The sequence below is a fragment of the Dreissena polymorpha genome, chromosome 4 (assembly GCF_020536995.1).
Source record: "Dreissena polymorpha isolate Duluth1 chromosome 4, UMN_Dpol_1.0, whole genome shotgun sequence".
NCBI lineage: Eukaryota > Metazoa > Mollusca > Bivalvia > Myida > Dreissenidae > Dreissena > Dreissena polymorpha.
The window spans coordinates 134,175,308-134,198,617 of record NC_068358.1 but is presented as its reverse complement, the minus strand read 5'-3'; the positions used below and the strand labels follow the sequence as shown (position 1 = coordinate 134,198,617).

Genomic DNA, 23,310 nt, shown 5'->3' with positions numbered 1-23,310 from the left:
TGTAAAGAAATTGAATGTTTTGCTGCATGATAATGTGCAGACATATATTGCCCGTGTTATCTTTAGCAAACATCAAATAAGCTTTTGCCCGTAAATTAGGTAGCACCTATTATCATATTAAAAAGATTATTTAAAAAGACCCGCAATATCATGTAAATGTGTCCGTCTTTTGAACAACTTGTTTGTGGAATTTACAACAAATCATTTTATTAGTAATCCTCACCGGTAGGATCATACTTTTTGTTTTCGTTTTTTTTAATATTGAAGAAAATGTTAAGACATTTAGGAAGAAGAACTTTCTTAGATGCAAAGGTACTGTTTATTTTGAACATCTGGGTATAATGGGTAATAGCGAGGAAGTCAGTGTCGTTGTCGGCGAAAGTTTGACATTGGTTGTCCGAATTACTGTTACTGTTATGTAAGTCGTAGCTTAGTCAGTTAGTGTGGAAAATGACGCAAATACAAACAATATTGCATGGTCAGTAAAGTGGTGTTTCGAAGGTAAAAAATTGAAAAAAACAACATAAAAGCACAATAGAGTCATTCCTCCAGTTCCGATCCACCTTTTACATATTCGTTGCAAATTTAACATCAGCAATTACTGAATTAGACACATTTCTTTGTTTTCGTGGGATGAAAGGCTATGCTAATAACTACAATTAAAGTGCTATTTGTATTGAATCTAACCGTATAAGTATGTAAATTACACATATTAACAAAAAACTCATCAGGGGTTTTTATCTTATTTTGGAGAAAGGGCCTGGCCTTTTTTGATGGGAAAAATAATCGCGTGAAATGCTGGATTTTGGGGAAAAAAATCACGCGAAACGTCAGATTTTGGGGAAAATCAGGAAAGTCTTAAATAATCAATTGAACATATTGTGCTTTTTTTAAAACAAATCTAAGGCAACAGATAATTATCCCCACGCTTTTTCGGAGAAAAAGTGGGGATATTGTGGTTATCTCTGTCTTCCGTCCGTCCTGGCCACTATCTCCTCCTACACTATAAGCACCAGAACCTTGAAACTTACACACATGGTTGCTATAAGAATATGTGCGACCCTGCACTATTTGGAAATTTGATCTGACCCCTGGGTCAAAAGTTATGGGGGTTGGGTTTGGGCCGGGTCAGAGATTTTTACTCATTTTTTTTTTGTTATTTTACTATAATTTCTTCATTTCTACACCGATTGACTTCAAATTGATACTGAACCTCTCTTATGACAATACAGTTAATCTCAACTATGCATGGCCCCATTACCAACCCTTGGGGCGCCCCGTCCACATAGGCCACACCAAACCAAAATTGCCTTTTACTATAATTTCTTAATTTCTTCACCGATTTACTTCAAATTGATACTGAACCTCTTTTATGACAATACAGTCAGTCTCAACTATGCATGGCCCTATTACCAACCCTGGGGCGCCCCGCCTACATAGGCCAAGCCTACCCAAAATCGCTTTTACTATAATTTCTTCATTTCTACACCGATTTACTTCAAATTGATACTGAACCTCTCCTTTGACAATACAGTAACTCTCAACTATGTATGGCCCCATTACCAACCCTGGGGCGCCCCACCCACAAAGGCCACGCCCACCCAAAATTGCCTTTTACTATAATTTCTTCATTTCTACACCGATTCACTTCTAATTGATACTGAACTTCTCTTATGACAATACGGTCCATCTCAACTATGCATGGCCCCATTACCAACCCTGGGGCGCCCCTAGGTCAAACATGCGGCATTGGGATATGCGTCGGCCTCTGCCGCGCCATTTCTAGTTTAATTATGCAATGTGTTATATTTTCTACACTGGATCAGGTTAACTTATGCATTTAAAGTTTAAATTTTTTTTATTTTTTTTTAGGGATAAAAAATGAAATCTGGGGGAAAATTTACCTGCTGAGGGGAAACAAAATCCGAGGGGAAAGGGGCCTTTATTCGGCGGGTCCCAAAGAAGGAAAAAAAGCCCTGCTCATTGTATTCAGTTTCAATCCATGTCGAGCAGTTATAACACACAATTCCTTGGGGATGGGGTCATCTCAAAGTAGTATCTTTCACTTCTGACAGTTTGTGTACATAAAGGTATAGTGGCGTTGTTACAAAATTTGGGTGAGAATTAAAAAAAACATGATTAAATAGTCATTTTACAGTTGGGTAACTTTATTTCAGAAGGCTGTGCTAACTGAATGCAAGTGTTTCACTCCATTCCTTAGACACAATAATCAGAATCTTAAAATGCAGCATTAAAAAGTTGGAAGGAAATAACAAATAAAAACATATATAGTTAACAAAGAAAATATGAATTACCAGCATGGTAATTAAGTACCACATATTTGTAAAAAATGAAATGAAGTTTTAAGTATAATAGCCCCTCCGTTTTTGTTGCAAGGCCACATTCTTCAGTGAATTATTTGCCCCCAATAACATTTGCTGCTGTAAAATGCATAATCAAGTTACTAAAGGTAACATTTTTTAGCTCGACTTTTATATATGAAATATATATAGTGGAGCTATCCTACTCACCCCGGCGTCGCCGTGAGCGTCTGCGTTAGCGTGAAAATGTTAAAGTTTTCGTACTACCCCAAATATTTTCTTTGTTCCTTGACATATTGCTTTCATATTTTGCATACTTGTTTACCAACATGGCCCCAACCTATAAACAATAGCAAACAGCTCTATCAAGCATTTTGTGATAATTATGGCCCCTTTTCCACTTAGAAAATGCAGCAAATGTTAAAGTTTGTGTACTGCCCCAACTATTTTCAATGTCCCTTGACATATTGCTTTCATATTTTGCAAACTTGTTTACCAACATGACCCCAACCTATAAACAAGAGCAGACAACTCTATCAAACATGTTGTCATAATTATTGCCCCTTTTATACTTAGAATATGCATATTATTGATAAATCTATATTAAAGTTTGCGTACTACCCCAAATATTTCCTATATCATTTGACATATTGCTTTTATATGTTGCATACAGTCCAACCCCTACTTCCAGTCACCCCTCATCACCGGTCGCCCCGTGTAGGTGGCCGGTCTGTGCCGCGACAGTTGATAAACACTATATAATGCACCCCTCTTAAGCGGTAACCCTGCTTCTCCGGCCAGCAATTTTGCATCCCAAATGTTAAATTTCCCCCATATGAGTGGTCAAGCGCGAGTAAGTCAGTCATGTACATTGGCAAAATTACACCAACGCAACGGCGAAAAAATCGATACGTACTTCCAGTCTGCCGTTTAGGCTCTGTAGTACTGAAGCATGATGTGTGATAAACATTTTGACAGCCAGTTTGCAAATTGCAATTTATAAGCGGCGGATTATTGGGTTATCAGGTTAAAAGCAATATGCGACCGTTTGATCTTTTTGTTTCTGCACGTGCTAATATCATCTATTATTACTGGAAAAGAGATTCTTAATTTATAATTTATTATTTGTAGCTGTTGGATCAAACTTTTTCAAGCACACATTTATGACAATTATCGGCTAATTAAAAGTTGAAAAGAACAACGAAACTTTAAACTGAAATCAACTGATCTACATGTTCTCTGTGCTACAAAGTTTTTATCCATAAATCAATACACGCATGCTTTCCATGGGTATGCCGTGACATTGTACATTGGTGCATAATTTTCGCGCTTTTGTCAGGACAAAGGAAATACATGAGGACTTTTTTGATGCTAGAATTTGTAAACGTCTCGTTAACATAAAACAATCGGGAGTGTGTTTCGGATTACAAATTATTATTCTCATTTGAGAATTAAACAAAACATTTATATTTGTTTTATATTTACAATGATTTCAATATTAATTTTGATAAAACCCTTTACGAAAAAATGTTTTTATAATAGTATGCATGAAAAGCACGATTACCGGGAGGATTACACCCGGTTGCTATTATCAGTCTCTTAAGTAAGTGGCCACGATTTTATCGTTGAGGGGATCACTGTCAGGACCAATTGTGCAGCAGGTTTACAAAGCCATAAAACTGCAATAAACCAATTAAATTATTGATTGATAGTGACACGGTAGTTATTCACGCATAACTGATTCACAACTATTCCCATCTTAAGTGCATTGGGACCATACAACGCGCATTGTGTAAACAATCAATCATGAGAATGATTCTTTTTCATTGACTTGATTCTGATGATGATGATGATTAGACAGATAAATAGAATATTTTTTTGAATAAAAACGTTTTTTTATAGCTGACTTTAGAAAGGAAGAAATAAAATTATTTTAAGTCTATACATTGTTTTGTACATGAACACTTTTACCATTTTGTTTATACAAAAATTGAACAGTTGGCCATGCACTCATCAACTCCAGACTCTCTATGACCCAACCCCCTCTTAAGAGGCCACCCTGCTTAAGCAGCCAATTTGGCCGTTTCCCTTGACTGGCTGCTAAAGAGGGGTTGGACTGTAATTGTTTACCAACATGACCCCAACCTATAAACAAAAGCAGATCACTGTATCAAGCATTTTGACAAAAATATGGCCCCTTTTACACTTAGATAATTGAACATTTTGCTTAAATTGCCATAACTTCTTTATTTATGATCACATTTTATCATTACTTTGACAAAACAACACTTACCTGAATACCACAATTGATTCCACCCAAACAATACCCCATGCCCCAACCCAGAATCCATTCCCAACCCAACCTCCCCCCCCCCATTTTTTTTTAAATCATCTATTTAATTACCACACCCCACATTATACCCCCCTCTCACCCCCACCCCCCCCATACCCCCCCCATTTTTTTTTAAAATATCATCTCATAAATTACCACACCCCACATTATACCCCCTCTCACCCCCCCTACCCCCCCCCCCAAATTTTTATTTTTTATTTTTCCTTTTGTTATTTTTGAAAGATTGTCTAATAAATGACCACACCCCCACATTATACCCCCCTCAACCCCCCCCCCCCCCCAAAAAAAAATTTTTTTTTTACCTTTTTTTATTTTTGAAAGATCGTCTAATAAATTATTGAATATGAACAATTTCCCCGTGATGGCTTACGTTATACTGTCAAGCACTCGAATAGTCGAGCGCGCTGTCCTCTGACAGCTCTTGTTTCTATAGGGGTTTATACAGTTGAATTTTATTTCAGAAATTAACCATCTTTGCCAACCAGGAAAGATTTTCTTCAGATAGAACCAACACAATTATCTTGTTTGTGCCTCAGCAGGAAGCATGGGTAGTGGAACGGTTTGGAAAGTTTCACAAGATTTTAAATCCGGTAAGATTGTTTCATTTGTAATTTAAACGTTATATCATTTGAAAAATTACTAGAAGTGTTCATTCAGAAAATAATTATTTATTTTGATATAACTCCTTTTTAAACAAGTTTTAGCTCACAAGGACGCAATTTCTTATGGCAAGTTTTTGTGTTCACATTGCTGGCAAAATTTGTTCTTACGTTTGACAATTGATCTGGACTGTTAAAAAACATGGTCTTACAGGGCTGGGTAGTTCTCCTTATATGGCTATTGTGAAACCTTGTGAATACTTAAATAGTCCCATCAGCTTTAAAGTTTATGAAAATTCTCTTATGATATATCTAAGCTGAGATCACAAATGGTTTCAGTTAAAAAGCAAGGTAGAAGCCACATTTATTAGCACCACAAAACCTGCTTTAAACACTTCATTTCTTTGGTTCACAATTGAGCAGTCTGGAGCTTTGGTCCTTTTGTTTCTTGATACATCGTTAAATAATTATATGGGTTATGCAAAATTTTCAGTTATTGAATTGTTTCACACAACTCCTAAATAAATCTGTTTTGAAACCATAGTGTAGCGAAACTCTTTCAGTCTTGTTGCCAGGAGGTCCTAGTTTTGATCTCTATTCCAGAAGCGTTTTAAAGATCTTTCCAGAGACACGAAGTACTAGTTTTTCCAAGAAAATGGACAAAATTGCTTTTATTGTTATCTAGCGAATGCAGATGTAACTGTTGTCCAGAGAGCATCAGTCTAACTCATTATGAAATAGGTAATATATGTTTTGTGTAATTTTTGCCAGGGTCTGAACATTCTTGTTCCTGTGATCGACCGCATTCACTATGCTCATACATTGAAAGAACAAGCTATAGAAGTACCAGAACAACACGCCATCACTGCAGGTAAGATTTGATCTCATTTACCAACCTCTTCCTTTAGATTCGATACTTCAGGGTAACTACTTTAGGTCACTGACAATAAATCTTACCAGCAATTAAGTATGATACTCGGCATAATGAGTATATTAATTAAATATATTGCAGTTACTACCAGGACTTGAAACTTGACATGTGTCTTTGGGGTCCTTAGCTGATGTCACTGACCAACCCTTAAGCTCTAAACTGCAATTCAGCAAAATAAACCTCAGAATTTAAGTTGCAATATAAATAACCAAACTACAATGCAGTGACAAAAGTACTACATGTACCAGTATGTCTATTCCTATTTAAACTTTCTCAAAACATTTTGCTAGATGGCACACACCACCATCTGTTTTTCTACATGCTTAACATAGTTATTAATTTACTGGGGGCATAGTTAATAATTTACTGGGGGCTTATTTATTAAATCTGTTACCTGTTACAGGATTGTATCATGAGGCACCAGTGTAACTTTATTTTGTAGTTAAATATTGTAGAACTTTAGGAATGTTTATGTGTCACAAAACATGTTGTTATATCAACTGTTCATTCACTATAACCTTTTTTCATTATTTCAGACAATGTTACCTTAACCATAGATGGAGTGTTATATATGAAAGTTAAAGACCCATATAAAGTAAGTAATGGCTAGCCAGTTTTGTATGGTAGAAAGCTGATTGTTAAATGTGTACATTCTAAACCAACAGACACAGCTGTTTTACATATAACTGTTTAATTAGTGTTATTAGAAAATTGGAAAATCAAGGTTGTAATGGATTTACCGTTGTAGTTGGTTAGACCTGTACTTCATGTATATGCTTTGTACATGGGTTTTAATTTATTGAAGTTGTTATCAGGAAAAAATGCGCATGAAAGTATTCACAATTTTGTATAAATATGCCATTCATATAACAATAATTGCTATCAGCATCTTAGCAAAGCACATAATTGAATATTCAGACTCTAATTTCAAAAATCATAAAATGATTTATGCTCTGGGAAATCTAGTTAAATGCATGTGCAGTAAGTGCTAACCCAAATAGGCATGTGCTGTTCATACTGGCTAATCACGTATTACACTTCCCGCTTTCATGGAATTGTTTGTCTAAAGGAAGTCTTTTCTAAACCAAAATTCAGTTTAGACAGAAAGTGTTGTCCCTTATCGGCAGATCTAGGAAAACTTTTACTCAAATGCATTTAACCCTGTTTTCCCAAAGCGTTGCTTAAATATTTGTTCTTCCCTTTCTATTAGGCAAGTTATGGTGTAACAGACCCAGAATTTGCTGTCACCCAGCTGGCACAGACCACCATGAGGTCAGAAATCGGGAAAATCAGCCTGGATTCGGTGTTCAAAGAGCGAGAGACGCTCAATGAAAAGATTGTCTGTAAGTACTTGTAGATGACTGTGTAAAGTTTTCATCTATCTCACAAAGTGCCCCAGGTGTGCCATTGTGTTACCTTTATTAGCACGAAGAGCTCTCAACCATTTGGGTTGCGGTATGTTCATTGTCTGTTGTTGTCGGGTGTGTGGTATTCGTCGTCAATGAGGCCATATTTATGGCTCAATGTGGATTAAACATTCCCCAAAATATTTATTAAGACAATATTTAGACCCAGTTGGATTCTGGGTCAAGTGCGTCCAAAAACAAGGTCACAAGGTAAGATCTGAAAAAATCCTTTTTTACCATTCTAGAGGCCATGATTATGACTCAATCTTTATGAAACTTGGTCAGAATGTATATCTTACCAATATTTTGGCCATGTTGAAATGACTTAAAAATATACATTTTGTCTAAAAACTAGGTCACCAGATGAAACTTTAAAACGAAAATTCCACTTTGGAGGCAACATTTTTAAAACTAGACCATCAATTTATCATTATAATATCCAGGCCAAGTTTGATACTGGGTCAGATGCATAGAAAAACTAAGGTCAAACATTAAAACAAAATATGACCGACGTCGTGTTTGAAATATGTTGAAGTCTTCAACAATGAGTGTCCGTGAATTCAGGTGAGCACTGGAGGGCCCATCATGGCCATTTAGTTGAACTAATGCAGTGTATTTATCGCAAAGTATAGTTGGTAGATTGTTGAAAATTTACAAACATATTAATCAGCATTGGAATATGCTCTTTTGGTGAATTTATTTACAAAGGCATGTAAAAAATAACTTTATGGAATTGTTTCCCATACAACTCAAAAAGTATAACTGCTAGCATGATTTAACTTAATGTTTACGCGTCTCACTTTGTTGTTATTTTGGTGTGTTTTGCCCAACATTAGTGGATGATTGCGGCATCCTTGACCTACGGACACATTTAGTTTGGACATATTTTAGGACTTGGGCTTTAAGTGGTTATGTATTTAGGTGTTTGTCTCCATTAAGTGTTTATGTATTAAATTGTTTGTCTCCATTTATTCTATTTAACATGTCAGAGTTGTATTTCAGGGGCAATTAATGTAGCTGCTGACTCCTGGGGCATTTCTTGTCTGAGATATGAAATCAGTAAGTGTTGTCAACTTGAATTTATATGTACCTTGTTCTGAGAAAACTGGGCTTAATGCATGTGCGTAAAGTGTCATCCAAGATTAGCCTGTGCAGTCTGCACAGGCTAATCAGGGATGACACTTTCAGCTTATATGACATTTTTGGTTTAAATGAAGTCTCTTCTTAGCAAAAATCCAATTTATGCGGAAAGAGTCCTTATTTATAAGCCTGTGCGCAGGTTAATCTGGGACGACACTTTACGCACATGCATTAAGCCCAGTTTTTGCAGAACGCGGCTCAAATGTACCAGTATGCAGTTGAGAACTTCTGTTTTCAAATCCAGAATTTAAATCAATTGTTTCTATTTATGCTTAACTGAAAATGGTAAAAATCAATTTGTTGATAAATTGTGAGTTATTTCATCACTGTGGGTGCATGACTGATCATGACATGTACTTACAAATGTTACTTTGCTGTCTGTCAATGAACGCTGAAAATGAAGTGAATGTTTATGAAACTGATATGTGGTTAAAAAATTTACAACCTTCCTAAACTTGCTTACAAATGTTGCAACGGATATGGTGTCCTCTAGTAATAAGCTATACACTAACTTGACTACAAACTTATTGGCAGGAAACATTGACTTACCAAAAGCTGTTCGAGATGCAATGCAGATGCAGGTTGAGGCTGAACGGAAAAAGAGAGCATCCATCTTGGAATCTGAAGGTAAATTCTCCAACATACAAAATAAGTACTGCAAAGTTGTTGTTTTGCTATCTTGTTTTGGCTGGCTTTCTTATGTCCTTTTGTTGATGCTGTGCCTTGGTTCAAGTTTTTTAGGAAACCTATTTTTTACGGGAATGAATGGAATGACTTCATTCAAACTTATGAAAGAGAATCAATGTGAGAGAAATGTGATGCAATGCTTCCTAAAATGATTCATTTTTTAATGTTTTTAATCATGTTTTCCGAAGGAAAAAAACACAGGAGGGAAGCCCATAGTATTATTATTTTTTTTTTCCATATATATAGAAACAAGGAGTGCAACTTCATTTGCCGAAAAACTACACCATCTTTACTGTAAACCATGTAACTCGAACAATTTTTAACGAATCAACTACACACCGGTTGTTTTCGAAAGCTAATAAAATAATTTATCAGGAAAAATTTACATCAGTTAAGTATGGGCTTCCCTCCTGTGGAAAAAAATGGTTATTAGATTGGCGAATGTCGGTGGGTGGGCGGGCGTGCGGAACAAGCTTGTCCGGGCCATAATTTTGCTGTTCATTGTAAGATTTTAAAATCATTTGGCACATTTGTTCACCATCATTAGACGATGTTTTGCGCGAAAGAATTACGTCAATATCTCCAAGGTCAAGGTCACACTTTGAGTTCAAAGGTCAAAAATGGCCATAAATGAGCTTGTCCGGACCATAAATATGTCATTCATTGTGAGATTTTAAAATTATTTGGACATTTGATCACCATCATTAGACGGTGTGTCGCGCGAAAGAATTACGTCAATATATCCAAGGTCAAGGTCACACTTTGAGTTCAAAGGTCAAAAATGGCCATAAATAAGCTTGTCCGACCATAACTATGTCATTCATTGTCAGATTTTAAAATCATTTGGCACATTTGTTCACCATCATGGGAAGGTGTGTCACACGAAATAATAACGTCAATATCTCCAAGGTCAAGGTCGCCACTACTAAAAATAGATTTATTTTGAATCAAAAGGGGTTAATTATAAACAATCAGTTCAGTTTTAGTTGTCTCCCTTTATCAGACTTTTTTATCCCCGCGGAAAAAAAATTCAAAAGGGATATAGTAATTGGTCCTGTCCTTCTGTCTGTCTGTCTGTCCATCAGGCCGAAACTTTGTCCGGAGCATAACTCCAAATCTATTCAATGGATTTACTTTAAACTTAGAATATAAACAGATGGCTACTAGGAGAAGTGCAGTGACCAAGAACCATAACTCTATCTACCTTAGTTTTTGAATTATCTCCCCTTTTATATAATTTTAAAGTAAATTTTTGTCGGGAGCATAACTCTAAATCTACTGAAGGGATTTACTTGAAACTTGAAATATAAACAGATGGCAAGTAGGAAAAGTGCAGTGACTTAGAGCCATAACTCTATCTACCTTAGTTTTTGAAAAATCTCCCCTTTTATATTACTTTAAAGTAAATTTTTGTCTGGAGCATAACTCTAAATCTTCTAAAGGGATTTTCTTGAAACTTGAAATATAAACAAATGGCAACTAGGAGAAGTGCAGTAACCAAGAACCTAATTCTATCTACCTTAGATTTTAAATTATCTCCACTTTTATTTTAAAGTAAATTTCTGTCCGGAGCATCACTCTAAATCTACTGAAGGGATTTACTTGAAACTTGAAATATAAACAGATGGCAAGTAGGAGAAGTGCAGTGACTAAGAAACATAACTCTATCTACCTTAGTGTTTGAATTATCTCCCTTTATTTAATTTCAAAGTAAATTTTTGTCCGGAGCATAATGAATTATCTCCCTTTATTTGTTTTTACAAATATTATTCTACTCTCTAAAACAAATGTTGTCATACAAGCAAACACATTTCGGCGGGGATTTGGCACTACTGTGACAAGCTCTTGTTCACATTTAAAGCCTGGTTTTGTGACAATTTTGTCTCTGTTTAAATGTATTTACTGTATCCATATTTAAATTTCAGACAAATTGGGGTCACAGTGGTGTAATGGATAAGGTGTTTGCCTTGAGGTCATGGGTTTGATCCTTACTGTGGTAGCGTTCTTTAGAATTCCTTCAAAGACACCATGTACTGGTTCTAGGCCCAGGAAATAGACTTGAGAGCGTTTCAATAAGCCAGGGGCTTTCGGTTTGATCGAGCTAAAATAAATAGGTTTAAACTAAATTTCAGGTAAAAGAGAGGCAGAGATCAATGTAGCTGAAGGCAGAAAGCAGGCCAGGATTCTCAACTCAGAGGCCAACAGAACAGAGCAGGTCAATGAAGCTAAAGGTAAAATACTGCGTGAACAAGTTGTGTATATTTGCCATTTGTAACGCTTAGGTTAATAAATGTTTATACCAGAATGTATTTCATATATGAGTCATGTCTTGAAAAAGTGGTTCTTATGCTATGTATGGACAGCGTATCACAGTCTGGTCAGGAGCTACACTTTGCGCTAATAAGACAACAAAAATTGACAGTGTAGCTGACAGAGTGCCTCCTGACCAAACTGGCCAATGGCATGTTACCATTGTAACATGAAAAATGCATTTAAACTATCTTTTGATGAATGAAGATCATCCAACTGCATATTCACTGGCCATGGCAAGTGGGCGAGTGGAACTTTACATGACCACTTCTTAGTTTTATACTTACCTCATGTTGGTGGTTCTTGTTGCAATTTCAGCAAATATCACATATATTCTTGCTGTTGAATGATTCTTGTGGTTGAAAAATCCTTGCTATTAAATGTCTTTATTAATTCTTGCCATAATGAAACCGCAATGTTTCATTTATCAACACAGTTAACATTACTCTAACATTACATTAGCTTCATCCAATAAATGTACACAAATAAAAAACAGGAATATGGATGAAACTGATAAAAAACCCAGATAATGGGTTATGTCAATGTGTGGGTTTATGAAAGCATGCAAACAATACAATTAGGAAAGTACTCATTGAAAGATAAATGTAATGTAACAACCTAGTTATATGCACATGACCCCATTGCAAGGAAGCTGCCTAAAATTGTGAAATGTCCTCATATTAACGAAAGATCAAAAACTCCCTTAAAATAAACAGAGCAGAAATACAATATTGGCAGGTTCAACTTATAAGATCAAACTAAGATATAAAATTCTTAAGATTCCAATCATGAACAAAAAGTTTCTATAAGATGTCCTCTTTGTAATGAAAGGGAAAAACTCCCTAGAAACAAACAAACAATATGTTCATTTTTACCCAAAATAGATACTTCATACAATTTCATCAAATTCTGATCATTAGTTTCTGAGAGCTGGTACAGAATTAATAACAAATGTATGATGAAATTTACTATTTTTATCAAATAACCATGTAAAATCATTGGAGTGTAACAATCTGAAATCATGCTTATGTCCATCCTTCAAGGATGCCTCATACTCTGCATGTAATCAAATAATACCTGGTCAAGATCTCCAAGGAAACAAAGGACTTGATAGACATAATGCATGCATGACCAGGGGTAAAAAAGTTTATCAGACATTGGATTAACAACCTGACAAACTATTTTCCATGCAAATAAGAATTCAGAGACAGTTAAGGCTACAACTGTATTCAAGGAGCTAACAAAATGAAAATGCTGGAAAAATTATCAGAGAATTTTGTTTCACATCCTCGTCATCTTATTTCCACGAAAAAAAGAATTTAGACGAACTTACCTGAAACAATATGCTCTCCTCTTTCAGGCACCATAAAAAAGGTGCAATAAAGTTGATAACCTAAAATGGCTATTACAAATGAAATTTATTTATTGCGTTAATAAACATACTTTGATGCAATGCTGTTATTCCATCTTGTTTTAGGTCAGGCTGAAGCAACCATTGCCAAGGCACGGGCAAATGCCGTATCAGTTGCACTAGTGGCACAGGCTCTCACAAGAAATGTAAGTGCTGAAGAAATTGTCTGCAATCTGGATCAGAATTATGATTACTGATTAAGCCAACATCTATTTAAACTAACCTTGACATGAAACATGTTTGTGTTTTATGCCTTGCAACATAACATGTGTGGTTACTGGTCATGGTATTATTTCTACTGCAATTCGCCCCCTACCTCTGATTAACGCTGGGCAGTTGCCATTTCATAGTACGGGTAAACCAGCATACATAGGAAAAGAGTTAAATATCTTATTGCTGTGATATAACTGAAATCTTGTTGAAAACTGCAACAACTCATATTATACAAAACAAAGACATCTATAGTATTTAAATATGTTTTATAATGTTATAGAAACTTATGTCCGACATTGTGATACATGCACCTTTAAATGGTACTATGTTTGACTTTATAGAATGGAATGAACGCTGTATCAATGAGAGTTGCTGAGTCATATGTGGAGGCGTTTGGAAAACTGGCTAAGACCTCCAATACGGTCCTCCTGCCTACAAATACCGGAGATGTGAGCAGCATGGTAGCACAGGTGAGCTGTATTGCTGGCATTGGTATTCTTATTAATCTATGAATCCATTTTGTTACATGATCTGTGTCATGTGAAGATTGGTCTTATGCCATTTGTGGCCAACACAGCTCCAGACCAGTCACACATTTGCAAAGTCTAGTCAGGAGCAACTCTGTCTGTTAATTAGACCATGGACCCTTGCGTTACTTTATATCGGACAGGGTGGCTCGTGACTATGACAGTGCAACTGGGCAGACTGGTCACGAGGTGCTCTCGAAGCATATAACGGAAGATCCATTTTTGCATGATGCAGGTAAACTATTCTATTTTCTATGATGAATAATTTTCAGAAATTATATTTTGTTCCCTTCAATTATAAGCTTTCTTTTAATTTAAGGAAAAAATTTATCATAAACATGTATTTTGCTTGAGTTAAAAAAAAAGAAAAAAGTTGGCAGTAATTTTTTAATTTAAATCTACATACTTTAATCTTCTGAATAACAGCTGAGTTAAGGTTAAAACTTAAAATTTACCTGAAAATATGTAAAAAAAAATATTAAGAAAAGCCATTGCAAAATACATGTAGGTGAACCCTTCATTAGATTACCTTCTTTCCCTTCTTATGTGACTGATGAAAATAGTAAATTCTCTGATCATTTTGAGTTGAACCGATGCTTTATAAAATCCAATAAATACCCTCTTCAAACTGTCAAATTGGTCAATTTTCTGGCAAGGTGAACAATTGAAATGAAGACATTTTGCAATGAAGAAATGTGAACTACATAAGAATTTCTGTATTTAAATTAATAAGCCTGTGTTCTTGGCCACATTTTTAGCTCACCTGAGCACAATGTGCTCATGGTGAGCTTTTGAGATCGCCTTTTGTCCGCCGTCCGTCGTGCGCCGTCAACATTTGCCTTGTGAACGCTCTAGAGGCCACATTTATTGTCTGATCTTCATGAAATTTGGTCAGAACATTTGTCCCATTGATATCTCGACTGAGTTCGAAACTGGGTCATGCTGGGTCAAAAACTAGGTCACTAGATCAAAAAAAAGAAAAACCTTGTGAACACTGTAGAAGTCACATTTGATGCCCAATCTTCATGTAACTTTGTCAAAATGTTTGTCTAAATGATATGTTAGTTGAGTTCAAAAATGGTTCCGGTCAGTTGAAAAACATAGCCACCAGGGGGCGGGGCAGTATTCCTTATATGGCTATAGAGAAACCTTGTGAACACTCTAGAAGTCACAATTTTGGCCCAATCATCATGAAACTTGGTATAAACATTGGTTTCATTGATATCTCGGATGAGAGCGAAAATGGTCCAGATCGGTGAAAAAACATGGCCACCAGGGGGCGGGGCAGTTTTCTTATATGGCTATAGTAAAACCTTGTTAACACACTAGAGGCCACATTTATTGTCCAATCTTCATGAAATTTGGTCAGAAGATTGGTCTGTATGATTTCTTGGAAGAGTTCAAAAATGGTTACGTTTGCTTGAAAAATGTGGCTGCCAAGGGGCGGGGCATTTTTACTTATATGGCTATATATGGCTATAGTAAAACCTTGTGAACACTCTAGAGGCCAAATTTATTGTCCAATCTTCATGAAATTTGGTCAGAAGATTGGTTTCAATGTGGATGAGTTCGAAAATGGTTACATTTGCTTGAAAAACATGGCTGCCAAGGGGCGGGGCATTTTTCCTTATATGGCTATAGTAAAACCTTGTTTACACTCTTGAGGCCACGTAATGTAATTTGGTCAGAAGATTGGTCTCAATGATATCTTGGATGAGTTCGAAAATAATTATGTGTTGCTTGAAAAACATGGCTTCCAATGGGGCGGGGCATTTTTCCTTATACGGCTATAGTAAAGTCTTGTTAACACTCTAGTTTTATTTAATTCAGTTGCCCAATCTTCATGAAATTTGGTCAGAACATTTGTGTCCTGTGTAGTAAAGTTTGGTTTTATTATGTCAGTTTTATGTACCATAAACTGTTTTTTTTAATTTTTCATAACACAGAATTTTCATAATTAACAACTGTGTTAGTCATTATTACTTATGGTAAGCCTGTCAACTAAGAGAAAGCTGAAATGAAGACAACATGTACACAATTTTACAGTATCTATCTCCATTGTTTCCAGTAACCTGCTGAGTCATATTTCCCAATCTATTTTTAGTTCTGCTCTAGAATTTGTTAGACCCCAGATATTGATCATTGCAGTGTGTAACTATTTACCACTCAGCTTACTGACCCTCTCACTGTACTGTATGCCAGATGTAAATATCAGTGGTCAGTAATAAAAGCTGGTTGAACTGTTAGATATATTTTATTTCACAGTGGGAGTATTTAAAGCATGTTTTTAACAATTAACAAAAAAATATGTAACTTAAATGGGAACTTCATATTAAAACAAGATTCCATAATGATTCACTCTATATAATAATATTAAAGATATGTTAGCAAATATCAAATGGATAGTCAATGAAAACAATAAGGAAATAATTTCAATTATAAGTTTCTGGAGATAAAAAACAAATTCAGAATAATCTTCAAAATCAAGATTTACCTTTCTTATTTGCGGAGTTCATTTATCAAGATTAATCATTTTCAGGCTTAATGTATTTAAACAATGTCAGAAAGTTGAAGATAAAACGGTAATGAATGATACACAATATTGATGAAATGAAATATAAAATTGATACATTTTCATATTTCTAAATTGTTTAGTGTAAAACAGCCTACTGTTGAATAATATGTTTATAAAATGATTCAAGTAAACGGGAATACCTTTACTTAATTGAATTACAACCAGTCAGCAGTGTCATCCTGACTGGAATAAGCGATTGTGGAATAAATATTTCCGCATTACATAAGTGCTCACAAAGTTACATAACTCGTAACCATCCCGTGACCAGTTCACATGGGAAAGTAAACGAGACTGTACTGCCACACCTGGATACGACATTTAAGTTCGAAAATGGTTTGGATCAATAAAAAAAAACATGGCCGCCAGGGGGGGTCTTTTTCCTTATATTTATATATTAAAAAAGCTTGTGAACACTCTAGAAGTCACATTTTTTACTTAATCATCATAAAATTTTGTCAAAACATTAGTTATGTGGATGTCTCGGACGCGTTTGAAAATGATCGTGATAAGTGGAAAAACATGGGCACCAGGCAGTGGGCAGTTTTCTTTATATGTATATAGTGAAAACCTGTGAACAGTCTAGATGACATTATCTTCGTGAAATTTGGACATATCTTGGAAGAGTTCAAAAATGGTTCAGCACAGTTAAAAAAAACATGGCCGCCAGAGGGCCATTTGTTGTTCATTCTTTATGAAACTTGGTTAGAACATTTGTTTCATTGATATCTTGGGCTGCAAAGAACAGGTCATTTCTTTTTATCTCAGGTGAGTGACTTTGGGCCTTTCAGGCCCTCTTGTTAGCTTACCTGAGCACAACATGCTCATGGTGAGCTTTTGTGATCGCCTTTTGTCCGTCGTCCGTTGTCAACATTTTGCCTTGTGAACACTCTAGAGGCCACATTTTTTGTCCGATCTTCATGAAACTTGGTCAGAACATTTGTCCCATTGTTACCTCGACTGAGTTTGAAACTGGGTCATGCTGGGTCAAAAACTAGGTCACTAGGTCAAAAAAGAAAAACCTTGTGAACACTGTCAAAGTCACATTTGATGCCAAATCTTCATGTAACTTTGTCAAAATGTTTGTGTTAATGTTATGTTAGTTGAGTTCAAAAATGGTTCCGGTCCGTTAAAAAACATGGCCGCCAGGGGGCGGGGCAGTATTCCTTTTATGGCTATAGAGAAACCTTGTGAACACTTTAGAAGTCACAATTTTGGCCCAATCATCATGAAACTTGGTGGAAACATTGGTTTCATTTATATCTTGGACGAGTTCGCAAATGGTTCAAATCTGTGAAAAAACATGGCTGCCAGGGGGCGGGGCAGTTTTCTCTATATGCATAATGTGAAAACATGTGAACACTCTAGAAGTCACATTTTTGGTCCAATCTTCATGAAATTTGGTCAGAACATTCCTTTTCTGGATATGACGGTTGACTTCGAAAATGATTATGTATGCTTGAAAAACATGGCTGCCAAGGGGCGGGGCATTTTTCCTTATATGGCTATAGTAAAATCTTGTTAACACTCTAGAGGCCACATTTATTTCTGATCTTCATGAAACTTGGTCAGAAGATTCATCCCAATAATATCTTAGACGAGTGTGAAAATGAAGTCGGTTGGTTGAAAAACATGGCTGCTAGGGGGCGGGGCATTTTTCCTTACATGTATATGGCTATAGTAAAACCTTGTTAACACTCTAGAGTCCACATTTATTTTCCGATCTTCATGAAACTTGCTCAGAAGATTTTTTTTTTCAATGATATCTTGAATGAGTTTAAAAATGGTAACCTTTGCTTGAAAAACATGGCTGCCAAGGGGCGGGGCATTTTTCCTTATATGGCTATATGTGGCTATAGTAAAAACACTCTAGAGGCCACATTTATTGTCCAATCTTCATGAAACTTTGTCAGAAGATTCATCCCAATAATATCTTAGAAGAGTTAAAAAAGGATGGCCTTTGGTTGAAAAACATGGCCGCCAGGGGCGGGGCATTTTTCCTAATATGGCTATAGTAAAAGCTTGTTAACACTCTAGAGGCCACATTTATTGTCCAATCTTCATGAAATTTGGTCAGAAGATTGGTCTCAATGATATCATGGATGAGTTTAAAAATAATTATGTTTGCTTGAAAAACATGCCTTCTAAGGGGCGGTCTTCATGAAACTTGGTCAGAAGATTTGTCCCAATATCTTGTTATCTCAGGTGAGCGACTTTGGACCTTTCAGGCCCTCTTGTTTATGTGTAGCGCATTAATGTACACAGTTATGCTGCACGCAAACGACAGTTTTGCACAGATTTAAGATGTTTTCAATGACCTATTTTAAAATCTTAAGATAATGGCACAAACTGCAAGAAAACCTGTCTTTTATGCACTGAAGATTTTGATATCCCTCACCACTATAGTGGGGGGCATATTGTTTTTGCCCAGTCTGTTGGTCTGTTGGTTTGTTTGCCCAAGCTTTAACATTTTGCATTAAATTTTCTATAATGAAGATAGCACGTTCATATTTGGCATGCATGTGTATCTCATGGAGCTGCACATATTGAGTGGTGAAAGGTCAAGGTCATCCTTCAAGGTCATAGGTTAAAAAAACAAAATCAAAGCGGCGCAGAAGGGGACATAGTGTTTCTGACAAACACATTTCTTGTTGCTAATGTGTTTCAGTAACTTGAGATATTTGCAAAATATAGTTATTAACGGTGTGTTAACATTTTGTCCAGCCCATGTGTAAACCTCTGTGAACCCTGTTGATCCTGCACCCTGTGTTACCTTGTGTACATAAATTCAAAAGTGTGAACATTATTTTATAATCAAAAGGGAGATAACTGGTTTAGTGTATTGACAGTTATTTTAGATGGGTTGTCTATTAAGGTACTGAAGCAAGTGTGTAAGCAAGGGAACGATTACTTCACGTAATAACATCAGACTGATGCACACATAATGTACTGCTCTACAAATTGAGGACTGTTCTTGCCTAATTATGTCATTCTATTTGCTAACTTTCTACTTGGAAATAACACATGTTTTTACACATACTGAATGAGCTTCTCTCTTGTAAAAGGTGTTGTCCCAGATGATCTTGTGCAATCCTCACATGCTTATCAAGGACTTCACTTTCTGATTGTATGGTACCGGTATTTTTTCTTAAAAGCAGGGCAACAGATAAGATTTAAGGTCATTTCGTTTTCACTGCAAGCTTTTTCTAACAAATAGTTTTTTCCCTCAAAACTATTTGTCAAATAGTTTTTTTACAATTTGATCAAAATGTACATATATTTCTTGATCAGATTAGCGCTTCATTTTTAATTATTGATAATTCAATTTCTCAGCAACTTTTATTCCAATTAAGTCATTATAAATTTACAGTGACAATGGTTGTTTGTAATTATTAGTTTTAATTGTATATTAACAAATGGATGATGGAGTCATGAAGTTTAAACCAGTTTCAACACTCCTGCCTTTCAGTCTCAGTGCACACTCACATTGCCAAACCCTCTCCATCAATGACAAGCCAGTGGAAATCACGATGTTGTGAGTTTTTGAGACACGGAATCGCAGCGGTGTTTTGAGCGGAATATTTTAGAATCTGTCACCACCTGCGCTATTAAATGTGATAGTATACTCTTCACAATGTCTTTTCCCGACGGTTTGGGTCTCGTAACCGATTGTAAAATATTGGGTGCGCACGCCGTTTATGAAAGTTTCCTAACCCAACCGTGTTTAACAGAGAACCTTTTCCCGAACTTATTTCGGCGGAAGTAACTTTTTATATTGACACTGGCCCAAAACGTTGTCTATCAGAACTAACTGAAAATATTACGGCAACACTAAAGGTTGCAATACACTAATTATAATTAAACGCAGTACGGCGGAAAACAGAACAACTAAACGATGAAGAATCGATTTCAATTCCTTTTCTATTTTCATAATCTGTTAGATTGATTTTAAATTTCAATTCCTTTTCTGTCAAATACAAATCGTAAAAACGATAAAACGAACCTTATCTGTTGCCCTGTGAAAGGCAGTTTTTGCAGAAAATGTCATCCCTTATAAGGCTTTTGGGACTGCACTGGCTTATTTGGGACTACACTTAAATAGCAAGCGTTAAGCCCTATTTCCCAGAGCACAGCCCAAATTATATTTACCGGTAGTGTTGACATGGGCTTAATGCATGTAAAATGTCGTCCAAGATTAGCAGGGCTGACTTTTTTGGCCTAAACTTGATTTTCGGTAAGGAGTGACTTCCTTGAAACTAAAAAACCCTTAAAAGCGGAAAGTGTCATCCCTGATTAGCCTGGGCGGACTCAGTTTTCTCAGAGCGAGACTCATTTACTGGTAGTGTTGACATGTTATTGTTGAAAAAAAATTATGAGGTATTGTCATCACCTTGGCGTCGGGGTCGGCGTTGGCGTCGGCGTCCAGTTAAGTTTTGCGTTTAGGTCCACTTTTCTCAGAAAGTATCAATGCTATTGCATTCAAACTTGGTACACTTACTTACTATCATGAGGGGACTGGGCAGGCAAAGTTAGATAACTCTGGCGTGCATTTTGACAGAATTATGTGCCCTTTTTATACTTAGAAAATTGAAAATTTTGGTTAAGTTTTGTGTTTAGGTCCATTTTATTCCTTAAGTATCAAAGCTATTGCTTTCATACTTGCAACACTTACTAACTATCATAAGGGGACTGTGCAAACAAAGTTATGTAACTCTGACTGGCATTTTGACAGAATTATGTGCCCTTTTTATACTTATAAAAATTGAAAATTTGGTTAAGTTTTGTGTTTAGGTCCACTTTATTCCTACAGTATCAAAGCTATTGCTTTCATACTTGCAACACTTATTAACTATCATAAGGGGACTGTGCAGGCAAAGTTATGTAACTCTGACTGACATTTGGACGGAATTATGGGCCCTTTATACTTAGAAAATTGAAAATTTGGTTAAGTTTTGTGTTTTGGTCCACTTTTCTCCTAAAGTATCATAGATATTGCTTTCATACATGGAACACTCGCAAACTATCATAAGGATACAGTAAAAGGACAAGTTGCATAACTCTGGTTGTCATTTTTACGGAATTATGGCCCTTTTTTGACTCAGTAACTTTGAATATATGGTTAAATTTTGTGTTTCGATCCACTTTACTTCAAAGTATCAAGGCTGTTGCTTTCAAACTTCAAAAACTGTCATGCTATCATGAGGTTACTGTACCTGACAAGTTGAATTTTACCTTGACCTTTGAATGACCTTGACTCTCAAGGTCAAATTATTAAATTTTGCTAAAATTGCTTTAACTTCTTTATTTATGATTAGATTTGATTGATACTTTGACAAAACTATTCTTACCGGACATACCACAATAGACTCCACCCAAACCATCCCCCTCCCCCGGAATCCTCCCCCCCCCTTATTTTTATTTTTTTCATCTCACAAATCACCACCACACCCTCACACTTTACCCCCCCCCCACCTCACCCTCCCAAATTTTTTTTTTGAAACGGTTAAAAAAAACTAATATTTATTTTTATTATTTTATTTACCGTCCAACCATCGCACCCAAGAATATCCTCCCCCCCACTGACCCCCCCCCCCCCACCCCCGAATTTTTTTTTCCATTTTTTTTTTCGCATTTTTGGAAGATAATGTAACAAATGTCCACACCCCCACACTATACACCCCTCTTCACTCCACCCCTCCCTCCTTTGTGATTGAAATTGAGAGTCCCTTCACCTTTAAAAAGAAAATAGATGAGCGGTCTGCACCCGCAAGGCGGTGCTCTTGTTAACTGTTGCATTTGTACATTTGATATTCATACATTGTATCGTTAACAAACAAACATTTTGAAAGTCTTTTGGAAATCAGGACTTCTTCTATGACAAATGAGTTTGTTTGGTCTACTTTCAGCAAATGGGGCCTAGGTTTGATTAAAGATTGTTGTATCAGATATAGACAATTCTCAAAAATATTTAATTCACCAGTATGTTCCATTCAAAATAATGTATAATATTTCTGATTTCAGGCAATGTCAATTTACAAGAAATTGGCTGATACTTCAACTTCAAATACTGTTCAAGACAAAGACAAAGATGTGGATGCTTTCATTACCGAAGAGCTCAGTAAAGTGAAGGAAGAATTCCCTGAATCCAAATTACAGCTTGAGCTAGAAACCGAAAGACATAAAGATGACATTGTCAGTAAAAACTTTAAAAGGTCATCATGATGAGAAAATACATCTAGATTATGTTGAACGTGAAAGTCTTTATTTGTATGATGTATATGACTTTAAAGTTAATGTAATTTTTACAGAATTATGATAGAAATTATGATGTCTGCTAAAGGGATTCAGTCAAATATGTATTGAACATCAAACAGTTTATGTTTTCTCTTTAATATGCTCTTCTGAAAAAAGACCAAATGCAAAGCAGGTCGATTCCCAGTATTTTGCTATTTTTATCGACCATTATAGGACATATTAAAGACTGTGTGTAATAAGAAATGATGCATTGAAGGTGTATAGCATGAGTAGTTGCAAATCTGTTGTCAACAATTGTGAACCTTTGCTAAATTCTATTGAATAAAATAGAATATAAAATGTAGATAGAACATTTGTTGTTTTTAATGAGTATAAGTAAGAAAGGAATATGTGTGCACATGTACTCACTTTGAAAAACTAATCATGTTCACTTCACTGAAAGACACCCGGAAGCACTCCAACAAGTTCCAGGTCCTAGAGGAGCTGCTTGAAGAAGAGACGAAAGAGCAGAAGTGGCAGAAAGTGAAAGAAGCAGTGTCTTCAACATGCCAATAAGTACTGTGATCCAAATCTTACACCCACAAG

General features: G+C 35.9%; 1 protein-coding gene across 1 annotated transcript; it reads left to right on the top strand.

The window, feature by feature from the left end:
* The first annotated feature begins 172 nt into the window (after positions 1-172).
* On the top strand, positions 173-23,075 carry LOC127877476 (stomatin-like protein 2, mitochondrial). Its single transcript, XM_052423395.1, has 11 exons — positions 173-312; positions 5,136-5,264; positions 6,045-6,144; positions 6,741-6,799; positions 7,415-7,547; positions 8,613-8,669; positions 9,285-9,377; positions 11,570-11,668; positions 13,225-13,304; positions 13,713-13,841; positions 22,492-23,075. Exons 1-11 carry the CDS (start codon positions 271-273, stop codon positions 22,690-22,692), a joined length of 1,122 nt encoding a protein of 373 aa, XP_052279355.1. The 5' UTR covers positions 173-270; the 3' UTR covers positions 22,693-23,075.
* Positions 23,076-23,310: the final 235 nt, after the last annotated feature.

What these genes read in the sequence shown, in the direction of transcription:
- LOC127877476 (XM_052423395.1), top strand. Translation starts at nt 271, where the DNA reads ATGTTAAGACATTTAGGAAGAAGAACTTTCTTAGATGCAAAG. An exon ending in TTGTCTGAGATATGAAATCA is followed by an intron (nt 8,670 to 9,284) that starts GTAAGTGTTGTC and finishes ACTTATTGGCAG; the next exon opens with GAAACATTGACTTACCAAAA. An exon ending in TGAGCAGCATGGTAGCACAG is followed by an intron (nt 13,842 to 22,491) that starts GTGAGCTGTATT and finishes TTCTGATTTCAG; the next exon opens with GCAATGTCAATTTACAAGAA.